The 24,481-nt window shown below is 37.7% G+C and overlaps 1 protein-coding gene across 5 annotated transcripts in view; it reads right to left on the bottom strand.

The window, feature by feature from the left end:
- Nucleotides 1–21,461: 21,461 nt before the first annotated feature.
- TOX2 (TOX high mobility group box family member 2) overlaps nucleotides 21,462–24,481 on the bottom strand; it is a 244,244-nt gene continuing 241,224 nt past the window's right edge. For 2 of the 5 annotated variants that reach the window (XM_081948599.1, XM_081948601.1), the window contains exon 10: nucleotides 21,463–22,707. In XM_081948599.1, the coding sequence (XP_081804725.1) occupies nucleotides 22,671–22,707 (37 nt within the window). In that variant the 3' untranslated portion in view covers nucleotides 21,463–22,670. Of the gene's footprint in view, nucleotides 22,708–24,481 lie in introns of all 5 variants that reach the window. The other 3 variants (XM_081948600.1, XM_081948602.1, XM_081948603.1) reach the window with 2 other exon arrangements.

Raw genomic sequence — 24,481 nt, 5'->3', positions numbered from 1 at the left:
GTGACCCCAGCTTTATATTATTCCTTTTAAGCTCATTGAACAAATGTCACCAGCACTTAGAAATCTTTCTCTTTATTCTGCCTCTTGTTTCCATCCTGTCCATCTATTGCAGCGCCAGCTCTTAAGGCCTTGAGTGCTGTCAATCTAAATTAATGCACCTCGTAGCCAGGATACCATATTAAGTCATTAATTGTTGTCTTATGGAAATATGCCTTTATTAATTTCCTGTGCTTGTTCCTCTGGTTGTTGAACAGCAGAGCTTTTTGTAAATCAGCAGCAAAGAGCTCAGCGCTCCTTGAGATCCATTAGGTACATACCTCTGGGAGAATATTATTCATCCAACAAACATTTACATTCATTAAGGAAAGAGCAATGCCACGTCTCTCCTTGAAATTGGCTTGTTTTTTTCCTCCAGATATCGTGCACAACAATGTAGTGTGAGAAGTTTTATATCCAAATATATTCTATTCTTTATACTGCTTCCATCTTCCCTTAAAATATGAACAGAATCCACAATGGTCTGAGAATCAGGGTCTCCACTAGATAATTGACAGTCAAACTGTCAAATTGAAAAAATGACAAATTGAAAGACAAAAAAGTTAAGTATAAAAAGTGGAAAGAGGGGGGACATAACTAAGGCAGAATATCAGCAAATAGCCTGAGCATGTAAAGATGAAGTGAGGAAAGCTAAGGCTCACAATGAACAAAGGCTTGCCACAAAAGTAAAAAAAATAACAAAAAAAGCTTCTTCCAACATGTTAAAAACAAGAAAAAGGTTACGGAAACAATTGGTCCATTGCTGGGAGAAAGTGGCAAGAAGGTGACAAGCAACAGGGAGAAAGCAGAACTATTTAACTATTTTTTTGCATCTGTCTTTACACAAAGGGATAAAGTAGCCCAACCTATCAAAAACAGCACCACAAAAATCAGATTAGGAACACAAATTGAAATAGGGAAGAAACTGGTAAGTGAGCACCTGTCTACCCTAGATGAGTTCAAATCACCAGGACCGGATGGATTACACCCCAGGGTTCTGAAGGAACTGGCAGATGAGATCTCAGAACCACTGAACTATATCTTTCAGAGACCCTGGAGCACCAGGGAACTACCAGAGGACTGGAAAAGAGCTGATATGGTCTCCATCTTCAAAAAAGGAAAAAAAATAGATTCAGGAAACTATAGACCTATCAGCCTGACCTCAATACCAGGAAAGATTCTGTAAAAGATAATCAAGCAACAAATTAGCAAACACCTAGAAGTAAACAAAGTAATAGCCAAAAGCCAACATGGGCTTGTCAAAAACAGATCATGCCAGACTAATCTTATTGCATTCTTTGACAAAGTGACAAAATTAGTGGACCAGAGGAATGCCGTCGATATAGTTTACTTGGACTTCAGTAAGGCATTTGATAAGGTAGACCATAACCTACTACCAGATAAAGTAGAAGAATGTTGGTTGGACAGCATCATCACAAGATGGATTCGTAACTGGCTGACCAACCTCACTCAACGTGTAGTTCTCAATGGAACTGCATCTACATGGAGGGAAGTATGCAGTGGAGTACCCCAAGGCTCTGTTTTAGGCCCAGTACTCTTCAACATCTTCATCAATGATTTGGATGAGGGAATAAATGGGGAACTCATCAAATTTGCAGATGACACCAAGCTGGCAGGAGTAGCCAACACTCCAGAAGACAGGCTTAAAATACAGAAGGATCTTGACAAACGTGAACATTGGGCACTATCTAATAAAATGAAATTCAATGGTGAAAAGAGTAAGGTTCTACATTTAGGCAACAAAAATGAAATGCACAGGTACAGTATAGGTGGTACCTTGCTCAACAGTAGTAACTGTGAGAAGGATCTTGGAATCCTAGTGGACAACCATTTAAAATGAGCCAGCAGTGTGCAGCAGCTGCCAAAAAAGCCAGCACAGTTCTAGGCTGCATAAACAGAGGGATAGAATCAAGATCACGTGAAGTGTTAATACCACTTTATAATGCCTTGGTAAGGCCACACTTGGAATACTGCATTCAGTTTTGGTCGCCACAATGTAGAAAAGATGTGGAGACTCTAGAAAGAGTGCAGAGAAGAGCAACAAAGATGATTAGGGACTGGAGACTAAAACATATGAAGAACGGTTGCAGGAACTAGGTATGCCTAGTTTAATGAAAAGAAGGACTAGGGGAGACATGATAGCAGTGTTCCAATATCTCAAGGGTTGCCACAAAGAAGAGGGAGTCAAACTATTCTTTAAGGCACCTGAGGGTAGAACAAGAAGCAATGGATGGAAACTAATCAAGGAGAGAAGCAACTTAGAACTGAGGAGAAACTTCCTGACAGTTAGAACAATTAATCAGTGGAACAGCTTGCCTCCAGAAGTTGTGAATGCCCCAACACTGGAAGTCTTTAAAAAGATGTTGGATAGCCATTTGTCTGAAACGGTATAGGGTTTCCTGCCTAGGCAGGGGGTTGGACTAGAAGACCTCCAAGGTCCCTTCCAACTCTGCTATTATTATATTATTGTAAACTGAAACTAAGTTAATCAACTAAAAATTAGCAAGCTTCTTCAAACCCCCAAATAAGTTACCCAGACCTAATCCACATATCAAAGGATAAGATCAGTTAATTAAGTTAGCTCTCCCAGAGGAACTGCATGTTCAAAGAATAGATATTTTTTACACACACACAAACACACCACACACACACACTCCTCAAGTGTCACCCTAGAATCTCTCACATAGACACTTCCACATCTGGGACAAGCTCCCCCTATAAAAATCTATTGCTGCGCACCATTTCTCTGTAGCCTGGCCCTACAGCTGTCCGGATCTCATTTTCATTTATTCTTGTGCAGCCTCGGCTTAGTGGGAACCCCAAATTATTCTTCTGACAGCAGGATGGTTGTGATCTTTTAACCAACTGATCTCTGCCAAAACTAGTCAAATTCAATGGTACACATATAAGAGGTCACTTTGCAAAGTTTGGTCACCAGGATAGCTGTCTACCTCCCACATACTAAGGCCAATTTCATTCAAAGTTAATTCCTTTCTTCCATTACTCATCCTCCCTTATGTTGCCTTGAAGGATCGTATCTAAATAGCAGGCACATTCTTGACCTGATATTATAGTCTACTCTATACAGGGAACACAGGGAGTTCATGCTAAACTGGAAGCAACACTCTTGTTTTATTCCTTTTTGTCTCTTCCTAAAGTAGGAAGGAATTCAGCTATGTGAAGCTCCTTTAAGCATCCTTGGATCTAGAGTTTTAAGTTCTTTCCATGAGTGTAGGGTAGTTTCCACATCTGGATAAAGGCAGTTTAGCACTGATGTACTTTAAAAAAAACACGCATATCACACAGTAATGGGTTGTATTTGAAGCTGCTTCTGAGGCAGCTTGGAAATTGTTTCATTTCAGAATATGGGAGCTAAAGAGCAACCCTGAACCAGGCATATGAGCTCATTTTGATTATGCTTCGTAACTCAGTTGGATCTCCATCTGCTTTCAAAGCCAGATCGCAGCATTAGTTTTGGGCTTTACTTTTTCTTTTTTTTTTACAGTATGGTGGTGAGGTGTCTGAAGAGGCACCTGTCTTCACTATTTTTATTTATTTATTTTATTATGCATTTTCCTTTATTCTACATCGCATTTTCAGTTTTGCAACAACAGTGCACTGGCTGTATCAAATCCTTTTTAAATATACATAGTATACATCCTGATCATAACCATTATTCTCATGGTCATACATCATAATCTCTTTTAAATACATGATATTGTGCAATCATAGTTATATCCTTTATTTTCATAGTTGTACAATAATGCTCTATATATTTCACATTCTATACATTTTAATCCATATTCACATAGTCTGATATTAACATTGCTTACAGTATGTATGTATGTATGTATGTATGTATGTATGTATGTATGTATGTATATGTAGGTGTGTGTGTACATGTTTATATATATGTATGTATATGTGTGTATATATATGTGTGTGTATGATAAATAAATAAAGGGAGACTAGTATAGATCTATTTCAAGCTATTTAGCTCTCATCAGCTAGCCATACCCTTAATGGGATTTGAACCTGGGCTGTATTACATATTAGGCAGATGTGTTAGCCACTAAGCCACAGGCTCTCCTCCTTTATCACAATACATACATACATACATACATACATACATACATACATACATACATACATACAGTTTGTTGATTTTATTTCTATTATTGGTCTATTGAGATTACTAATTGACAGCAACTCTCCAAGATTCAGTGATAGTGCAATGATGCTGCCAGCAGTTCGATCCTGAGTGGCTCCAAGTTGACTCAGCCTTCGCTCCTTACAAGGTCGGTAAAATGAAGACTCAAATTGTTGGGGGCAATATGCTGAGACTGTAAAACTGCTTAGGGAGGGCTGTAAAGCACTATGAAGCTGTTTATAAACCTAAATGCCTTTGCTACTTATGACATCTGCTAACAAACCCCATTAGTAAAGCCACAAATTTTATCTAGTATCTGCATTCTTTCTGTCCCTTTTGCCTTCCTAATCAGAAGCGGAATTCCCATATACATACCAGCATATACACAGCTATAATGTGCTTACAGAATCCCTAAATTCTAAACATTCAAGAAGGACCCTGAAAAACCAAGTGATATGGAATGAATCACTGATACTTTTTGTGTTTTTTTTTTAAAGAAAGGAAGTGCCACAGGTCAAACTTAATAATTTCTGACTTAATAGTTCCTTTAATCCTTTAGATCAGGGGTGTCAAACAGAAGGCCAATGGCCTGGATCCAGCCCATGGGGTGGTTAGATCTGGCATGCGGGGCAACCCTGGAAACAGTGAAAGACTGGCCTGCCAGTGAAAACGGAGCTTAAAAGGGTCGCATGACAGAGGGTTGCAGGAGGCCGTCATACCCAGAAATGGAGTTTTCACTGGCAGAGTGCTTGGGCCACCATAGGCACCCACAATACTAGTGATGTCAAGCTGGTAATGCCCTCCCTGGAATGCCCTAGTCAAACACAACCCTGATGTGGCCCTCAATGAAATCGATTTTGACACCTCTGCTTTAGATTAAGACGGTTGCGGTGACTAAAATGAAACTGTGGAAATGTTCAAAGGACCTTTATCATCACCTGGGACTGGAAAGTGGTATTGAAAATACTGGATATCATACTAATTAAAGAAAATAGTGGAGACTAGTATAGATCTATTTCAAGCTATTTAGCTCTCATCAGCTAGCCATACCCTTAATGGGATTTGAACCTGGGCTGTATTACATATTAGGCAGATGTGTTAGCCACTAAGCCACAGGCTCTCCTCCTTTATCACAATACATACATACATACATACATACATACATACATACATACATACATACATACAGTTTGTTGATTTTATTTCTATTATTGGATAGTGTTAAATCTATTTTGGTATTAATATTTATTGTTTTAATATTTTATCTTGTTGCTTTTATTGTTTGTAAGACATCCTGAGTCACCTCTAGGTGAAATGGATGCCATGTATATATATATTTGGGAGTTCTCGCCAAAAACCCTTCAGATATTTCCTTTACTATCAGGATGATGGCATCCCAACATTCTGATAGTTTGGCATTTCAGTGAAGTCAATTTGCAGCTTCTTTTGTAACTGTCTTCTAGGAGCTATGTGATGTTAGCACACAATACTGGTAGTATAAATGAATCTTGAAAGGGTGACAGCGGGGAGGGGGAAAAGAACCTCCTTGTATGCCCGTGATGTATTCTTTTTATAATGTGCTTTTGTTTATTGAGTTTACACTTGCTCTTTTCAGAAGCAAGCTAATTTATATCTGTCCTTTCATAAAAGTCATTGTATAACAGATGAAATGTCAGCAGTAATTAAACAGAATCACTGGGGTATCTCCTGAAAGAAGAGTAGATTGCACTGGAGAAAGAGATGGAAAAATGTGCACAGACTTTATGGCTGCACAGCCAAGACAGTTTCCTCCCTCCCTCTTTGTCTCTTACTGTTTTATCCTAGTTTTACCTAGTTAGCTATGCTCTGGCTTCTCTTCATTTGAATCAAATATTAGTGTGTTTATGGTTTACATAAACCACGAGAATACATGGTGTAGTGATGAAGACATAGGACCTGGAGATGGGTTGCTCCCAGTTTGGCCCGGATTGGGCGAACTGGTAGTAGCGGCGGCGAGAGGCTCCGCCCACTCACCCAGACACGTCTGCATATGCGCAGAAGCGTTGCACGTGCCCAAACCAGTAGTAGAAAAATTGGCAACCCACCTCTGACCTGGACTATGGAAAGCATGATCAACTCCATCATCTGGCATAAAGACTCATCAGGTGTCTTTATTGGGCCACTCTTACTCAACCCACTTGGCCTCCCAGGGACATTAGTATGAAGACTCCTTCCGTAAGAAGCTCAAAACCCACCTGTTTAATCTAGCCGGCTTGGCCTAATTCCAGCTCTCCCACCCCAGCCTGTATTTTTAAATTTTGGTCTTAGGCTTAGTTTTTAATTTTTATAAATTTGTACAGGGGTTTAAAGTTTAATTCGTTTTTAACTATATTTATGATTATTTGTAAGGTTTTTTAATTCGGTACCTGTACACCGCCCCGAGTCCCTTCGGGGAGAGGGGGTGGTCTAGAAATCAAATCAAATAAATAAATAAAATAAATGTGCTGGAAAAAAGACCTAGAAATCTTAATGAAAAATGGGATGTAAAGTTAACAAATGCCTACATCTTGATAACCAAAAGAGAAGCCCAAGACTTCCATAATAAAGAAGCCACCAGAGACTGCTGGTCTATTGAGATTACTAATTGACAGCAACTCTCCAAGATTCAGTGATAGTGCAATGATGCTGCCAGCAGTTCGATCCTGAGTGGCTCCAAGTTGACTCAGCCTTCGCTCCTTACAAGGTCGGTAAAATGAAGACTCAAATTGTTGGGGGCAATATGCTGAGACTGTAAAACTGCTTAGGGAGGGCTGTAAAGCACTATGAAGCTGTTTATAAACCTAAATGCCTTTGCTACTTATGACATCTGCTAACAAACCCCATTAGTAAAGCCACAAATTTTATCTAGTATCTGCATTCTTTCTGTCCCTTTTGCCTTCCTAATCAGAAGCGGAATTCCCATATACATACCAGCATATACACAGCTATAATGTGCTTACAGAATCCCTAAATTCTAAACATTCAAGAAGGACCCTGAAAAACCAAGTGATATGGAATGAATCACTGATACTTTTTGTGTTTTTTTTTTAAAGAAAGGAAGTGCCACAGGTCAAACTTAATAATTTCTGACTTAATAGTTCCTTTAATCCTTTAGATCAGGGGTGTCAAACAGAAGGCCAATGGCCTGGATCCAGCCCATGGGGTGGTTAGATCTGGCATGCGGGGCAACCCTGGAAACAGTGAAAGACTGGCCTGCCAGTGAAAACGGAGCTTAAAAGGGTCGCATGACAGAGGGTTGCAGGAGGCCGTCATACCCAGAAATGGAGTTTTCACTGGCAGAGTGCTTGGGCCACCATAGGCACCCACAATACTAGTGATGTCAAGCTGGTAATGCCCTCCCTGGAATGCCCTAGTCAAACACAACCCTGATGTGGCCCTCAATGAAATCGATTTTGACACCTCTGCTTTAGATTAAGACGGTTGCGGTGACTAAAATGAAACTGTGGAAATGTTCAAAGGACCTTTATCATCACCTGGGACTGGAAAGTGGTATTGAAAATACTGGATATCATACTAATTAAAGAAAATAGTGGACCATTTGATGGTTGTAGTTAAATATATCCTTAATTCTCTAATTGCAAGTAGAATGCACAGTTCAACTAATAATTTTTGCTTAACGCTGGATGTATTGCATAATTTTTAGCTCCCTGGGTATGAAAAAAACCCCAGATCTTAACCACTTACCAGCTTAAGTAATTAAATGTAAAATAAACTGAAAAAATATTATTATCTTAAAAGACATATTTGGCAATGGATGTGGGTTTCATGCAAATATATTTGTACATTAGAGGCCAGTTGTGATTATAGACACAAATTCTGCTCAGGAGAACTTTCATACATCATAGAAGTAAAACAATGGTTGAAGCTAGATGTGGAGAGCTTATGGGCAAAATTTAAGCACACTTAAGCCTACTCCAAACCTTACACTACTATAATACATAGGAAAATATACAGATAAAACTTTTCCTAAATCTACCTTATTTTACAGATATTCATCAAATCTGTCCTTACAAAAGAAAGTGGTAATGCAGTTGGGGAATACTTTTCTCATCAACAAAGTGAGCCAATTGTAGAGCTCCAATCTAACAGTGTGAACTATGCAATTTTCCATAGGCCATACTCTCTGATCCAGGATAATACTTCATACTGCCATGCTGTCTATATTATTAAGGCAATGAGTTGGATCAGTGGAGGAAGGAAAAGATCCACATGCAAATAGCATTTTTGTTTTTATCCATGCATTTATTAGATTGTTATCCTACTGTATTGTTTTAAAAAATAACTCAAGGCAACAAACATACATACTATTCTTTCCTCCTCCTTTTCTCTCACAACCACAATCCTGTGGCTCATATTCAAGTGATCATCCATTAGAACTCCAAGGTCCCTCTCACAGTTACTGTTTTTGAGCCAGGTCTCACCTAATCTGTACTTATATCTTTGATTTTTCCTGCCTAAATGTAAAACTTTGCTTTTCTCCACATTACATTTCAGTTGTTTGGATAGGGCCCATTGTTCAAGTTTGTCAAGATCTTTTTGCATACTGAGCTTGTCTTCTGGGGTGTTCCTGCCAGTTTAGTGTCATCTGCAAATTTGATGAGTTCCCCTTCTATTCGCTCATCTAAGTCATTTATGAAGATATTGAAGAGTACGTGGCCTAAGACAGAGCCTTGTGGTACCCCACTGCTTACTTCTCTCCGTGTGGATATAGTACCATTAAGGACTACACACTGAATACGGTTTGTCAGCCAGCTACAAATCCATCTGGAGATGATGTTGTCTATTCCACATTTCTCTAGCTTCTAGCATGATGCTTTTTTATTATTGAAAACCAGAAGTATCATAATAGACAGCACAGTATAATAGTTAATTTCTCTCTAGAGCAGGGAAAGTCAGTTTGGTGTAGTAGTTAAGGAATCAGGCTGGAAACAGAGAGTTAATGAGTTCTAGTTTTGCCTTAGGCACAAAGCCAGCAGGATGACTTTGGGCTAATCACTTTCTCTCAGACCTAGGAAGGAGGCAATGACAAACCACTTCTGAAAAACTGTGCTAAGAAAAATGCAAGGATTTGTCCAAGCAAACTCCAAAAATCAGATATGACTGAAAAGAAGGGGAAACAATGGTTACTTTAACTGAATAATCAGTGAATCTGAGAATCACATCTACTTTTAACTTCAGCCATTTGCATTCCTGGAACATAAACCATAGCAGGTTTTGGTCAGAAAATGTACTTGACAATAAATTAGGTTCTCCATTTTGAGGTAAGATAATCAAGACTTACCGGTAAATGTGCTCATATGAGAGTAAACCTGTTTCAATATAGAGAGAATTTTATTACCACCTAGGATATGATCATAAAACTAGCTAAGAAAATACTTCTTTGATTATTCTTTGATATGTTATCAGAATCACAGGTCTTGTTGGAGACAATTCTTAAAAGTGACTGAATTTCTTCAATATGGACATTCTTGTTTAGGGCCACAGGGTTGCGACTTCATTGACTACAATCCAAAGAGAGCAAAGTGCATTTCAGCCTTTTGAAATTAATAAGGTTAAGTATAACTTACTCTATGTTGAATTGTGACCATTGTATTCCTACAATGGGTGATATTCCATTTAATTTAGTTATGACTTTACACAAGCATTCTGTTTTGTGTCACTTTTTTTCCATTTCCATTTTAAAAAATCCATGGCTACTTTTCCCATTAATAAACTTGACAAACACATAAAGATTTTAGATGAACCACGAGAGGGAGACAAATACTAATGGTCTCATTGCATTAGGTGCATTCATGGTGACAATGCTATATTTTTAGTGTACCTATACATCATGTTAGTGGAAAGTAAAACATCGTCACAGGGAAATTGCGAATTAATCACACAGAATTACTAGAAATGGCAAAAGTTGGTAAATTAGCGTTTTCTAGAAAACTGATGCCAGATTTAAATAAGTTGTCAATCCTGGATGCTTCTCTGAATTTAGCACAGAATAAACACATTCAAAGCTATCGGGGCCATAAATCAATTAGTCAGCATTAATTAGAAGTTTTAAATTAATCATACAAATAATTTAATTTTGAAATTTATCCATTTCTAAATGGTACAATTTATATTTGAATTCATAAACATATAAATAAATTCATACTAGTATAACATTCAGAAAACCTATATTTTCTATATTCTTGAGCTTATACAGTTTGCAGTGCAATATGCATGAATTAAACTTTCTTAAGTTGAACACAAGAATTTTGGGTGCATAGTCCTCTCTTCAACTAATATCTGTAAGCAATATTGTCTGAAGGATTCAAGGATTCTGCAATGTGCAATAAAATGTACTCAATAGCTGTTCATAGTATTTCCAGTAACTGAAAATATGTTTTGACAGATTCTTTCTTTTTTTTTTGACAATCTAGTTTTCCATGGCTCCCATTTCTACAAAAAACAAACCAACACACCCTCCATTAAAAAAAGAACCCCAAATCCCAATTGTCTGAACCCATACAACCTTAACAACTTTAATACTTGTGGACTTCAACTCCCAGAATTCCCCAGCCAGCATGCTCCACATTAACACGAATGTTAAAGATATGCCAGAGACCAAACCAACATTTCATATCTGGAATGGATATCTTATTATTTTGGAATATGTGACCCAAACTTCTTTAAGGTTATGAATGTTGTTCATGTTTGTCTCTTCGTGACAATTATATGTTATTGGAGAGCACTGTCCCAAGAACCCACCTTCTCTTTTGTATTCATTTATTTATTTTTCACATTTCTGAACTGCCCATCTCCCTCAAAGGGTGATGTACAATAGCAATAGCACTTCGACTCATATATTGCTTCACAGTGCTTTACAGTCCTTTCTAAGTGGTTTACAGAGTCAGCATACAATCCCCAACCATCTGGGTCCTCATTTTTTTAACCTTGGAAGGATGGATGGAAGGCTGAATCAATCTTGAGCCAGTGAGAATCGAACTGCTGGCAGTCAGCAGAATTAGCCTGCAATAATCTACTCTAACCACTGCGCCATCACCAATTGACATCAAAATATAAAAACAGTATAGACAATTTTTTATTTATTTATTGAATTTATATTGCCACCTATTCGCCCATGGAGGCTCAAGGTGGCTTAAAGAGTACAAAACTACATTTAAAACAATAAAACTAATAAAAAGAATCAAATAAATTAATATAGTAAAATATAATAAAATAAACACCCCCCATCCCCTGCCCCAGCAACAGTAGATCACACAAGCCATTTTTAATGGGCTCCATCCCGCTCTGGGTTCCCCAGGCCCGCTGGCAGAACCAGGTCTCCAGCGCCTTCCGGAAGACTAGAGTAGGAACCATTCTAATTTCTGGTGGAATGATGTTCCAGAGAGAGGGAGCCACCACGGAGAAGGCCCTCCCGCTGAGGTGTATCTCCGTCAGGGATGGGACTTGCAGCATTCCCTGTCTGCCTGCTCTGATGGGTCAGGTAGATGTCACCGGCAAGTGACAGTCCGTCAGATAACCTGGTCCCAAACCATGAAAGGCCTTAAAGGTGACAACCAGCACTTTGAATTGCACTCAGAAGCAAATCAGCAGCCAATGCAGCTCCTGCATTTTTTTTTACAATGTGAACACAATTACAATGTTAAGAGTTAAAATGTTAGCATTAATTTTTTAAAAAAATCTTAAGAAGGCAAGAATAATTAAAAATTAGTTAGCAAGGTCAAAAGCATAGATTTTTGTACATTTAAACAATATGTAACATATGTGTAACTCTAGTACTTCCTTGTGCTAATTAATTTCAATATTTTAAATCTTTCTTGGTTGTTGCCAGTTGACCCCTGATCTAGTGGATACCTTGATTTCTGCACCCCTTACATGGTAGCCCTTATTTATAAGTGATCACTTCCTGCTTGTAAGCTATTTAGAGTTACATAACTGAAACAAACAAAAGTTAATGAAGGAATAGATTCAGTCCCATCGTCAAGGATAATCGAGGATCTTGAAGTTTTGTCTTACTCAGGCTGTTCTTTTAACTGTCTACAACAGGAATGAGTTTTCTAATCATTTAACGATTCTGATCAGTTAAATTTTTTTTTGCAGTACCTACTTTCTCTGTGTTCCATTGAAACCCCTGTTTAATTAAGTTATGTGAACAGTCAACCACAGATACTGCTTTTTTCAAAAGCAGACAATTTTTGTAGCCAAAATACCCAATGTGGTTAGAGTAGACTCTCTACCGCCTCCAAACTCTTTCCTCATTATCACCGGAAACCAGTGTTCTTTCTGTACGGTATAGTAATTGCAGTCCTTTCCAGTATATAAAAAATTACATCACATCAATAGGGACTTATTGAAACCAATAAAACCATTTGAGAGTTGTTTTAATTCTTTTCTTCAGCAATCATAGGCAAGCAACCTGGTGCTTTTCTACTTCCTCAAATTCTTCATAAGCTTTACAATGTGATCTTTACAAGAGTAAGGTTCTACATTTAGGCAACAAAAATGGAATGCACAGGTACAGTATAGGTGATACCTTGCTCAGTAGTAGTAACTGTGAAAGGGATCTTGGAGTCCTAGTGGACAACCATTTAAATATGAGCCAGCAGTGTGCAGCAGCTGCCAAAAAAGCCAACACAGATCTAGGCTGCATCAACAGAGGGATAGAATCAAGATCACGTGAAGTGTTAATACCACTTTATAATGCCTTGGTAAGGCCACACTTGGAATATTGCATTCAGTTTTGGTCGCCACTATGTAGAAAAGATGTGGAGACTCTAGAAAGAGTGCAGAGAAGAGCAACAAAGATGATTAGGGGACTGGAGACTAAAACATATGAAGTACGGTTGCAGGAACTGGGTATGTTTAGCTTAAGAGAAAGAAGGACTAGGGGAGACATGATAGCATTGTTCCAATATCTCAGAGGTTGCCACAAAGAAGAGGGAGTCAAACTATTCTCCAAAGCACCTGAGGGTAGAACAAGAAGCAATGGGTGGAAACTAATCAAGGAGAGAAGCAACTTAGAACTGAGGAGAAATTTCCTGACAGTGAGAACAATTAATCAGTGGAACAGCTTGCCTCCAGAAGTTGTGAATGCCCCAACACTGGAAGTCTTTAAGAAGATGTTGGATAGCTATTTGTCTGAAATGGTATAGGGTTTCCTGCCTAGGCAGGGGGTTGGACTAGAAGACCTCCAAGGTCCCTTCCAACTCTACTATTGTATTGTATTGTATTGTATTGTATTATTGATCTCTCTGATAAAATGAATGATTTGCCAGGTATGGTGATGTTGTTTCAGACAATACCTGTTTTGATAACTGATAATGTCCTGTTCAGGCAGGAAACCTTATACCATTTTAGACAAATGGTTATCTGATCTCTTCTTAAAGACCTTCAGTGTTGGAGCATTTACAACTTCTGGAGGCAAGTTGTTCCACTGATTAATTGTTCTGTCAGGAAACTTCTCCTTAGTTCTAGATTGTTTTTCTCCTTAATTAGTTTCCACCCATTGCTTCTTGTCCTGCCCTCAGGTGCTTTGGAGAATAGTTTGACTCTCTCTTCTTTGTGGCAGCCCCTGAGATATTGGAATGCTGTTGAGGATGAAGAATGATTTGGTTTACCAATTTGAAAAACAAAACTACTGTTCTATTCCATACAAAGTTTTGTAAAATCCAACGCTGTCTTCCCATGACAAAGACACAAACTAACCCAATTTATAAGGATTACAAGGAATTTTGAAAATTTAGATGATCTCTGGTGCAGTGGTGGAATTCAACATTTTTTACTAATGGTTCTGTGGGCGTGGCAGGGGAAGGATACTGCAAAATTCCCATTCCCTCCCACTCCTTGGGAAAGGTTACTGCAAAATCCCCATTTCCCTCCCCACTAACCTGCTTTCAGATGCATTCTCCTGTTCACGACAACAAAAGAAGATCAGCTGGGAGGCAGTGGGGGTGGGGCCAGCCTATTTTCCGATTCTCCGAACAACTCAAAATTTCCGCTACCGGTTCTCCAGAACCTGTCAGAACTGGCTGAATACCACATCTGCTCTGGTACTATTTGTTTCTGGTGATCGTAATATGTATTTTTAATACAGCAGTTTCTGATGCAGTTTCTGATGAAATGTTCATCTTTCATGAAATCTCTAGCAAAATTATTTAGTCATTATGTATTTTCCCCCAAACGTTCCTTTACTATTTCAGTACTAATGACATGTGATTTTCAGAATTAGAGGTTATTTAATTTCAGAGAATTGATAGAATTGATTATGATTTGAGAATTGTCCTAATGGTACAATGAAACTTGATGGATATCACATTACTGACATGTAAAATGATATTCAGAATCATCAGTAATTGCGGTGGCTTATAGATCCAGTAAATAAACCTTATCTAAATCTGAATGCTTAGAAGAAACAGTAACATGGCAAATAATGGTTTGGTTACTTGTAGTGCTCTGTAAGCATACTGGGGCAACAGATGTCATATTTGTTGTAACACATTATTATATTCGGATATAATAAATTCCAAATGCTTTCAAACAATTTTCAAACAAATGAAACCACACGTTAAATTGGTGGAAAATTGTTTTTTAATAAAAAAGATGGGGTGAGGCAAGATATTTTTAAAAAATATCAAAGCTGGTAAATAATGCTAAGCCATAATTTAATACAACAAATTCATATCTCAGCTAACCTAAGTTTGGTGAATCTACTCTTCCCTTCCTCTCATGAAATCATAAGCAGATTAAAAGCTTCATTTTGCTCTCAGTTAAACATCAGTTTAGTGTATTGTCCCAAATTGCTAGCCTCCAGGTGTTGCTGAAGGACCACACCAACATCCTGTAACTCAGCAATTGTCAGCATTCCAAGTAATGCACCCATTGAAAGTAGAACTCAGAGGCAGGTAGATTCATCAAAGAACAATTTATTGGATACATCATATTAACACAACTGGTGAAAACTGACTCTGAAAGTTCACTCAGTTTTCACCTAATTAAAAGTGAATGTTTCCCCCTTTTCCTATGTCATCATTCACATTGTCCAATAGAGGTGCTGGCCAGTTGCTTCATTATTCCACTCCTCCACTCCTAGCCACCTGTTGGAATGACCTTGGTTCCCACAGCAGAACTTTTTGTTTTGATGGCAAAACCCCAGCTAACTATTCCCCCCTTCCTGTTCCCTCTTCTGCCTTGTAACAACCCTGAAGCCACAAAGATTCGCTTCAGGGTTGACAGCAATATCTAAAGAGATACAGATTTCCCCATCCTAAAGTAGTAGTAGTCCTTGACTTACAACTGTTCATTTAGTGATTGTTTGAGCTTACAACACCCTGAAAAAAGTGACTTATGAGAGTTTTTCAGGCTTACAACCATTGCAACTTCCCTATGATAACATGATCAAAATTGAAATACTCGACAACTGACTTATATTTATGACAGTTGCAATGCCCTGTGGTCATGTGATCACCTTTTGCAACCTTCTGACAAGCAAAGACAATGCAGAAGCCAGACTCACTTAACAACTGTGTTAGTAACTTAACAACTGCAGCGATTCAGTGAACAATCGTGGTAAGAAATAACATGGGGCAAAATTCACTTAATAACTGTCTCACTTAGCAACAGAAATGTTGGGATTAATCGTGGCTGTAAGTCGAGGAACACTTTGTATATTGAAAATAGGTTCTTGCAACCACCAGTAGTCAAGGTTTACCATACTTATCTGAGTTTAGATGACACTGCTGAAATGTGAAAGTATTTCTCCCCATTCTATGTCACAAAGCATTTATTGATGGATTTTCCTAGGCAATTCGTGGTGTTACCCTCTACAGCAGGGGTATCCAAAGTTGGCAACTTTAAGACTTGTGGACTTCAACTCCCAGAATTCCCCAGCCAGCAGAGCTGGCTGGGGAATTCTGGGAATTGAAGTCCACAAGTCTTAAAGTTGCCAACTTTGGACACCCCTGCTCTACAGCTTTCAGTTTATAATCATTTTCAGATATTTCACGCAGTGTTCATAGAAACAGGAAATGAAAGAAACAGTTGAGGTTACTGAGTGTAACTTGTATCCATGCACATATGCAAGGGGAATGGCAAGTGATAGAATATATTTTGCAGCAATGTGTGAAAGGGAAGAGTTATGTTATGAAGTCCATTGCACACTTATCATTTTAATATCATTGTGATTAGCCGCAGGTGCCTGTGCACATGCCCCTAATGAGTGGACGTATCCTGGAAAGGAGAGCGAAAAATGTAAAAGGTGGGGATGGATGCAGTATTCGAGGCATACTGGACCAGCGCAGAATAGAATCAAATTATTATTCCATTAACTTTCATGTACTAAGAATTAGATTAAGTCATAGTTTCAGAGAAGAAAAAAGAAGCACCCAAGGAACAACCATCAGTCTGACATCAACACTTGGGAAGATTTAGAACTGATGATCAATTATTTGAAAGCATCTCAAAAACAATGCATTATTAGAAAACAGCATGGATTTTGTCAACAAAATGTGTTGTCTGGTTCTGCTTATTTCCATTTTTGATCTCTTGGTTAATATGGAAATGCTGTGGACATAATACATCTGGATTTCATGTCTATTATGGATGACATGATCTTCATACAGTTTGAAACTAGACTCCAAAAGCACTCATCAAAAAATTGTTGATTTAACTGGAGTGAGATGTCAAGCAGTGTGCCACAGGTTTTGGTGTTGTGTTCAGTATTCTTAAACATTTTTATTAGTGATTTGGATGAAGGTGTAAAGGAAATATTTGCAAAAACTAAAATAGGTGAAATGCTGACTATAATAACATATTCCAGAAATAAAAGAAACAAAAGTAAAAGATATAGATAGGTTATAGAAATGAGTCAAAATAATAGATTAATGCTGAAAAAAGAGGAACATTTTATCTGAATGAAATACACTGGAAAAGCAGTAGCAGTTCATTGTCAGGTGTGAAATACACTACCACAAGTAAAATTCTAATTAAACGGATTAATTACTATTCATGCCTATTTCTCTACTTAACTAATGGTTAGCACTATTTTGGCGCTAGTTAAGGGTCAATGGAATTCAGGAGAGGTTGGACTTTTGTTCATTTGTGACTATGTAGAGAATCCTCTATATAAGAGGATGCCTCTTTTGATTCCATCCTCAGATTCTTCCACTACACATCAAGCACCAGGGTATGGAATGATGTCGCCATTTTAATTAATTTAGTTAAGTATAATAGTTTTAAACCAAGATAACACAGCATATATACATAAAAGTGCAGAAATGGAATAGGACTGACATTGTCGTCCTTGACAGTTCCTGTTCTATTGTTTTATTCTAAGTCAGTGATCCTTAAACTGGGCATATATATTGGGGGTAATTTGTAACTGCTTCTTTGTGAGTTGAAGCTCCAGTTTGAAGCAGCTGTTGAGATGGTTGTGTAAAACTATACATTGTGTTTGTGATCTTTTGTGGTGGTGCAGTAATGATATTTATAAGACTTGGAAAAGGGTCACTTTTGAAACCGCAGCTCTAGAGCATGACAGGGTTGCCAAAGGTCATGTAAAAATGATGCTGTCATCCTAGAGATGCCCAAGATACTTTTATACTAAGCTTGATTGGATCAATAGGACTGAATGGTGCTTAGCTGAAAAAAAAGTAGCTTTGCAAAGTAGTAATTTAAGATGCAGGAAGAAAGCACAACCAATTAGCAAGGCAGATGTTCACAGGACTGCAATTATCTGTAGCAATTCCACCAGCTCAGGACCAGAAGTGAGACAGTGAAGTATTTCCTTCAGTCCATCTTAGGCCAGTCTAGGACTTCGTCATTTGTAGCTACTTCCTCCTTACTGTTATAGAAGTTGCTTTTTTTTTTTTAAAAAAAAGTCTCCTTTCCCCTCTTCTATCACATCCATTAAACTGTTAGCTAAAACACTGTAAAGTGTAAACATTGTTGAACAATGAGTTGCCCTGAGTGCAGTGACAGAAAGCATATAAATCTACTTTGCTAGGAAGCAAATAACTACTACACACATGAACTGTCATGTGTGATCTAACAAATAATGATAGAATGGGCTTTGTGTTCCCTGGGTGCTTTAAAAATTCTGAGATGCTCAAAGCTTATTTGAGCAACCCCCTCCCCCAAACTTTATTTCATGGCATTTCATGGTAATCTGCTTCCCCCCCCCCCCTATTTTATATATTAATAGGAATGTGTGCAGAATTATTGGAATAACACTTGAAATATTATCAGTTCATTGAATAGCTTCAAATATTGAACTATTTTGCAATGGGATCTCCTCCATGTATAAGGTCCAGGACAATTGCCCTCATTCTGCCCTGTATAGGAAAGCATCTATATTATTTTCTGTTAGATCTGTGTCATCCCTCCCATTAATGGCTAAGTTAACATTCTTTTTCCCTCTGCACGGATTCAAAAAATAATACATTGTTAGTGTTTCTTTGTGTTTTTGTTATGTCATGCTCCACTGCCATCAAAATTCCTATTTTTGGTATTTGGATAAGTCTGCATTTCATACTTATGACATGATGGCATATTCTTATCTTCTTCCAGGATCTCAAGAGGTAGAAGGCAGGATGTACCAAGAATTTCCAGTATGATTGCACAGGTCATCTATTCAAACACCAGGCAGTGATATATTATGTTTTTTTCAAAAATGGCATTCACTGCTAGAATGACATTTCCATGTCCATAGATGCAAGGCCACTGACATAAGGATGCATAAAAAATGGTTTGTGGTTGAAAACCAGTTATAGTGTCAGGTGTACCTCCATCTTTCTGTATGTGCCCTGAGAAAATGATTTCAAAGATTTCCAACATTCTTTTACCAATTCACACCTGGCAAAATTGCAAATCAAGCATCAATTTCAGCAATTTTCAGTGGGGATTAACAAATATATTAAATATATTTGACAAAATATATCAAATATCATTTTGTGGTGAAAAGAGAGTGAAAATGTCCCAGAGAAGAAGAAAAAATATCCAGGGCAAAAAAAAAATCATAAATGTAAATCTGAAACACTAAAAAAAAAGAGGGATATCTTTTGGAAATTCCTAAAAGAATTAGAAGATGAGCAAAACCTTAAAAGATGCCTGAATGAGACTTTGCATAGGATACCAAAACATCTAAAGCCAACCCTGCCTGCCATGCTCAATGAATTTGAAAGATATGAAAAGCCAATTAAACTTGTTAAAGAACTGTGGAAAATAGTATTTATTCAGTTCCTTAACAGCAACCCCCACCCCACACACTACTGCTACTCTATTTCCTTAAAAGGAAAAAGAGAAATGTTTGGAGCAATGACGCAAAGTGCTGGTACACAAAAAATTCTACAGAAGTATTATTCTCATGTCAAAAGCTTGAGAGGAAAACCATTGATTTTATGTCAGGATGAGAACACAGTCCAAGCCTTTAATGAATAAAAACAGCTTAAATGTAATGTCGTATCTAATGCTACACTTGTATATTCACTTACCCGGAAGTAAGTCCGACAAACTTGATGGGATTTGCTTCTGGATGTCAGTCCACATCTATAATATGGCTATCAAAAACAGTTTTCACACAGATGTAGAGAAATATCTCTATGGATAGATAATAGAACATCTAAAGATCTTTTCTTTCTTATGCTTGAAGTCTGCATCATCACTCTTAAATGCGAGATTAAAGGTCAACTGATTGTCAAAAGCACGTATTCCATTTTAGATTCTCCATGGATCTGCTCATGGGCAAAAACATCAAGTTCCCACCAATATTTTTAATGCAGAAAGAGTAAGAACCCTGAAATTCCCACAATGAAGGAATGGATTGTAAAAATGTCAGAACTGGCAAAATAGATCTGTATAGTCAGAAATAAAACAACAACTACTTTTATAAATGACTAAAAAATCTTTATGCACCTTTTTCTCAAAAAGGGAAAAAATGAACTGAGTATTTATGGTTTTGATGATTGAAAAAGGACTAAATAAGGGCTGAAGAGATGCTTGTAATTGGATAGCCATTTGTCTGAAACGGTATAGGGTTTCCTGCCTAGGCAGGGGGTTGGACTAGAAGACCTCCAAGGTCCCTTCCAACTCTACTATTGTATTGTATTGTATTAATTCTAAGAAAGGAAAGGGATAATGAATTTATTTATAACTACCATATTTTTCGGACTATAAGACGCCCCGGACTATATGCTGCACCTAGCTTTTGGGGAGGAAAACAAGAAAAAAAATTGCCTCTGCCTTCCAACATCCATCCGGTATTCATGTGGCCTGTTCGCCGTGGCCCGTTCGTTGCCGCAGCCCATTTGCCATCACCTGTTCACCACCGCGGCCCATTCTAGAATAGCTGATTGGCACTGCACCAACCCCCTCCCCCTGCTGCAATATTCGCTGCATAAGACACACAGACACTTCCACCCACTTTTTTTTGGGGGGGGGGGGGAGAAAGGAAAAAGTGCATCTTATACTCCAAAATACCGTATTTAAAAAAAGGTCAAACAACATTTTTCTGATACTACTTTTCTTTTTGCATTTCTTTTTTCATACTTTACATTTGCTTATATATATATATATATATATATATATATATATATATATATATATATATATATATATATATATATATATATATATATATATATATATATATATATATATATATATATATATATATATATATATATATATATATATATATATATATATATATTCTTAGTAAAAATTATATAAATAAACAAAAACACCAGGGTCCATCATCTTCTTTGGAAAAGCTAAGTGCTGGATAGTATTTCTGCAGAAGTGTACCATGGGTCAAAGGTTTATGTATGATCAACTAATTAAAATGGCAATCCGAACTTAGCCGAAGTTCATCTATTGAAAGGTGCTTAACTTTAAGGAAAAGCACATAGTTATTATTCAGAGTCTTATGCGTGATACACACAAGAATTCCTGAGTAAGCAGATCCATCTCAATAGACAGATTCAGTCCATTAAAACTTGGATTAGAGTTAATGCATTAGCATTTAAGATACTCTGGGCTCTTCTGTGTTGTGTGATGATGGAGGTCCTCCTGTGCATTTTGAAACAAAGAGCAATTCTGCAAATGCATCCACTTTGTGTGTTCTTAATCCTCCATTAAAGAGAAGAAAGTAGGCTTTATGAGCAAAGGAACTCCATGTGTGCCCGCATATTCCCATAACCATAGAAGTGATACAAATACATCTTCTGAAAGCATACGCCACAATATTTTCATTGGTGAGAAATGGCAGCATGGAGTGTTACCTTTGTATGACCCACAAAAGAATGTGACACCTTGGATTCTACTTTTTTATGTTTTATTATAAAGAAAGGTAAGATAAGCATTGTGAGTCAAAATGTGCAGGGACTGTATAAACAGCACCACAAAGAAAATAAAAAATAATTAAAAAAACATGGAAAACGCACTTTTCATAAACTGTAATTCTGCTTTCTATTTTTTTTTCTCATAAATAGACAAAAATCCTTGTCAGCAATTTTAAATAGATGGACATATGGCTGAAAAAAATATAATAATGCCATATAACACGGATATAAATTGTCCATTTCTTGCTGTACAAATAATAGAAACGAGTTTGGCAGGGTTTTTTTTTCATTTGTTTTTTATACACATCTCCATTCTATGTATAACTAAAAAAATGTGCTACAATTAATATAAAATGCTTTTACTATAAAGTAAACTACTATTTCTTCCACAAAAGAATTTTAAAGATGTCTTTAGCACACTTCTAAAACATTTAAGTAAGCTACTTACAACTATCCAACAAATTATATTTTTCATGGTCTTTTTTTTCACATTGTTTCCTTCTCATATTTGCACTTTTGCTTCCCAGCTATTCTGTCCACCCATCTTCCAAACAATAGTTTTACTTTTATTTTGAATTTTAATTCTTTGCCAGACATTCAAGGCCTTTTGCATGTACAATATTCACACAGACTTCACATTTGTCTTGCACAAAATTTAGTGCCTTATAGCAAGTCATCAAAAGAGCGTCTCCTCCAGCTGAGCCAAGCCTAATGCCGTTGAGTGCTGTGCCATAGTCTGTGCTGAATCTAAAAAGCAATTCGCTAGGAAAATGGTCCTTAGCTAAGCTGGTAGCAAGCAAGAAAGTTGCATGCGGGATGGGGTGAACCTTTGTAAATTTTTGCTCTTTTATGATCTATGCATGGTTGGCTTCCACATACAGTAGACTTCTGAGAAGAAAGAGAAAGGAAAGAAGGAAGGAAGGAGGAAGAAAAGATAAGGGAAAAAAACAAAGGACAGGCTGCTCTCAGAATCAAGATATGAAGCCATGCTCTCTTTTCCATGTGACTTGCTTGATGCCCACCTGGGTAGCCTGTGTCACAGACTCACTTAAGTGTCCTTCCTTTTCACCTTTGCAGAATGGAGATGTCAGGGCTTAAGTGAGGTAGAGTGACTTGTCCCTTGGCAGCATGCTGTAAGAAGAAAAAAGAAAGAAAGAAGGGATGTGAGATTGTGACAGGCTGCTAAAAAAAAAAAACCAGCATAGCAACCATGAGACTAGCAGGTACCTATGTGTTGTACCTGTGCATTGCGAGGTCCACATTGCAAAAGAGAGTAGGGAAATTAAAAACCAACAGCTTGTGTGTGTCTGCTTTGAAATTATTGAAATAATGAATTATTTAATTATATAATTATAACCCACATATATACATCCTGATAATAAGCAAGTGTGGGCTCTGTATAGCTTATTGTACTGCCCCTAAATATTAGGCAAGGGATAGAGACAGTCTCATAAGGAACAAGCACAACAACTGCTTACAGGTAATTAGCCTATCTGGAGGCATCTGACTCAGTTGGGAGCACCGAAACCAAAAAGCATCCAAGCTCTGTGTGCTATTCAGACATTACAGCACTGCTGCTGCGCATTACCACAGAGATAAGACCAATTATAGTTCCATTGTCAATCATAGCTGGGCATGGAGTATGGCTGGGAATGAACTGCATGACTGGCCACCAAATAGCAGTCAGCCTTCACCTTTGGAGCAATAGTCCAGGACAGTGGAGAATATGGCTTCTGTTCCAATGCCCAACTGGCACTCCAGATATCAAAGCATTGAAGCTGTTTCATTTAGAAGCCTGTTAGGCCGGCCAGAGCACACAAGTAGCATGCCTGATATATTGCCATCCCTTTGCAAACTGTTAACCAGGCTCTGTTATTTTTGATTTGTTTCACAACAGGCCTTTACATACCAACTAACTTGAAATACAATTCTAGGTAGTGTATCATTCTTTGGGTGTTAATCCTCAGAAATGACAGCCCAAAGATACCAGATCAATGCTAGGATAGATAGTTTACATGCATAAGGTTCCAGGTTGAATTCTTGGCATTTACAGAGTGGAGGGGGGGGGGATCTGTAAACTTGGAGAACTGCTGTCAATCAGAGAGTCAATACAGAACTAAATGGAATGACTTGAAATGGTCAGGTCTTACATTCCATCCATAATAAAATGTTGTTTACATCCTCTAGAGTCTGGCAGTAATTATTCTTACAGCTGACATCACTGGCCCAGCTAATGGCCATATGCAAACTGTGGATGTGCACTTTTGACTACTATATTGCATTATGTTGCAATATCTATCTAAATAATTCACTGTTGTTTTATTTAACTGTGATTGGCATTGCACTGCAACTTTAGGGGAAAAAATAATATGGTGATTATACTTCTAAATCCATCCTAAACCCGAGACTCTGATGGACTGCTATATTCCCTACTCATATGGTGAAGTGATACAGCTAAATAACATAAGGGGCCGTTTAGGCCATTTAGCTCCCTGCTCAGTGTGGAAATGTGTGTTAAAGCACTCCAACCTTTGCTGGAATACATCCAGTAAATATGATCATCGCCTTTGGAAATATGCAATACTTTTGAATTGCTCTTCCATTCCTAATATTCAGTCAGATGCTGCCTTAATTTGAAATTATTATTCTGTTTTCTGCATCCTGGGACAGTAAGAACAGATCTTAACAGATCTTCTGTTTTCCACTCCATCTGGCACACATTATCGGGTCCTCCCTCAATTGTTGTTTTTCAAGGCTACCTTCCTCTTCCATTTTTGTAGGAGTCATGTTCTATCTTGCTCAGATGCTCCCCCCTCTTCTTTCTCTCTATTCAGCACAGATCCTTTCTAAAGCATGGTGCTCAGCCTTGGATTGCATCACTCAAGATAGTATCTGACCTGGCCCA

This window comes from Natrix helvetica (genome assembly GCF_964273705.1).
Source record: "Natrix helvetica genome assembly, chromosome: 3".
Classification (NCBI taxonomy): Eukaryota; Metazoa; Chordata; class Lepidosauria; order Squamata; family Natricidae; genus Natrix; species Natrix helvetica.
The sequence above is the reverse complement of the archived record's forward strand: the minus strand, read 5'-3'. Positions and strand labels throughout refer to the sequence as shown.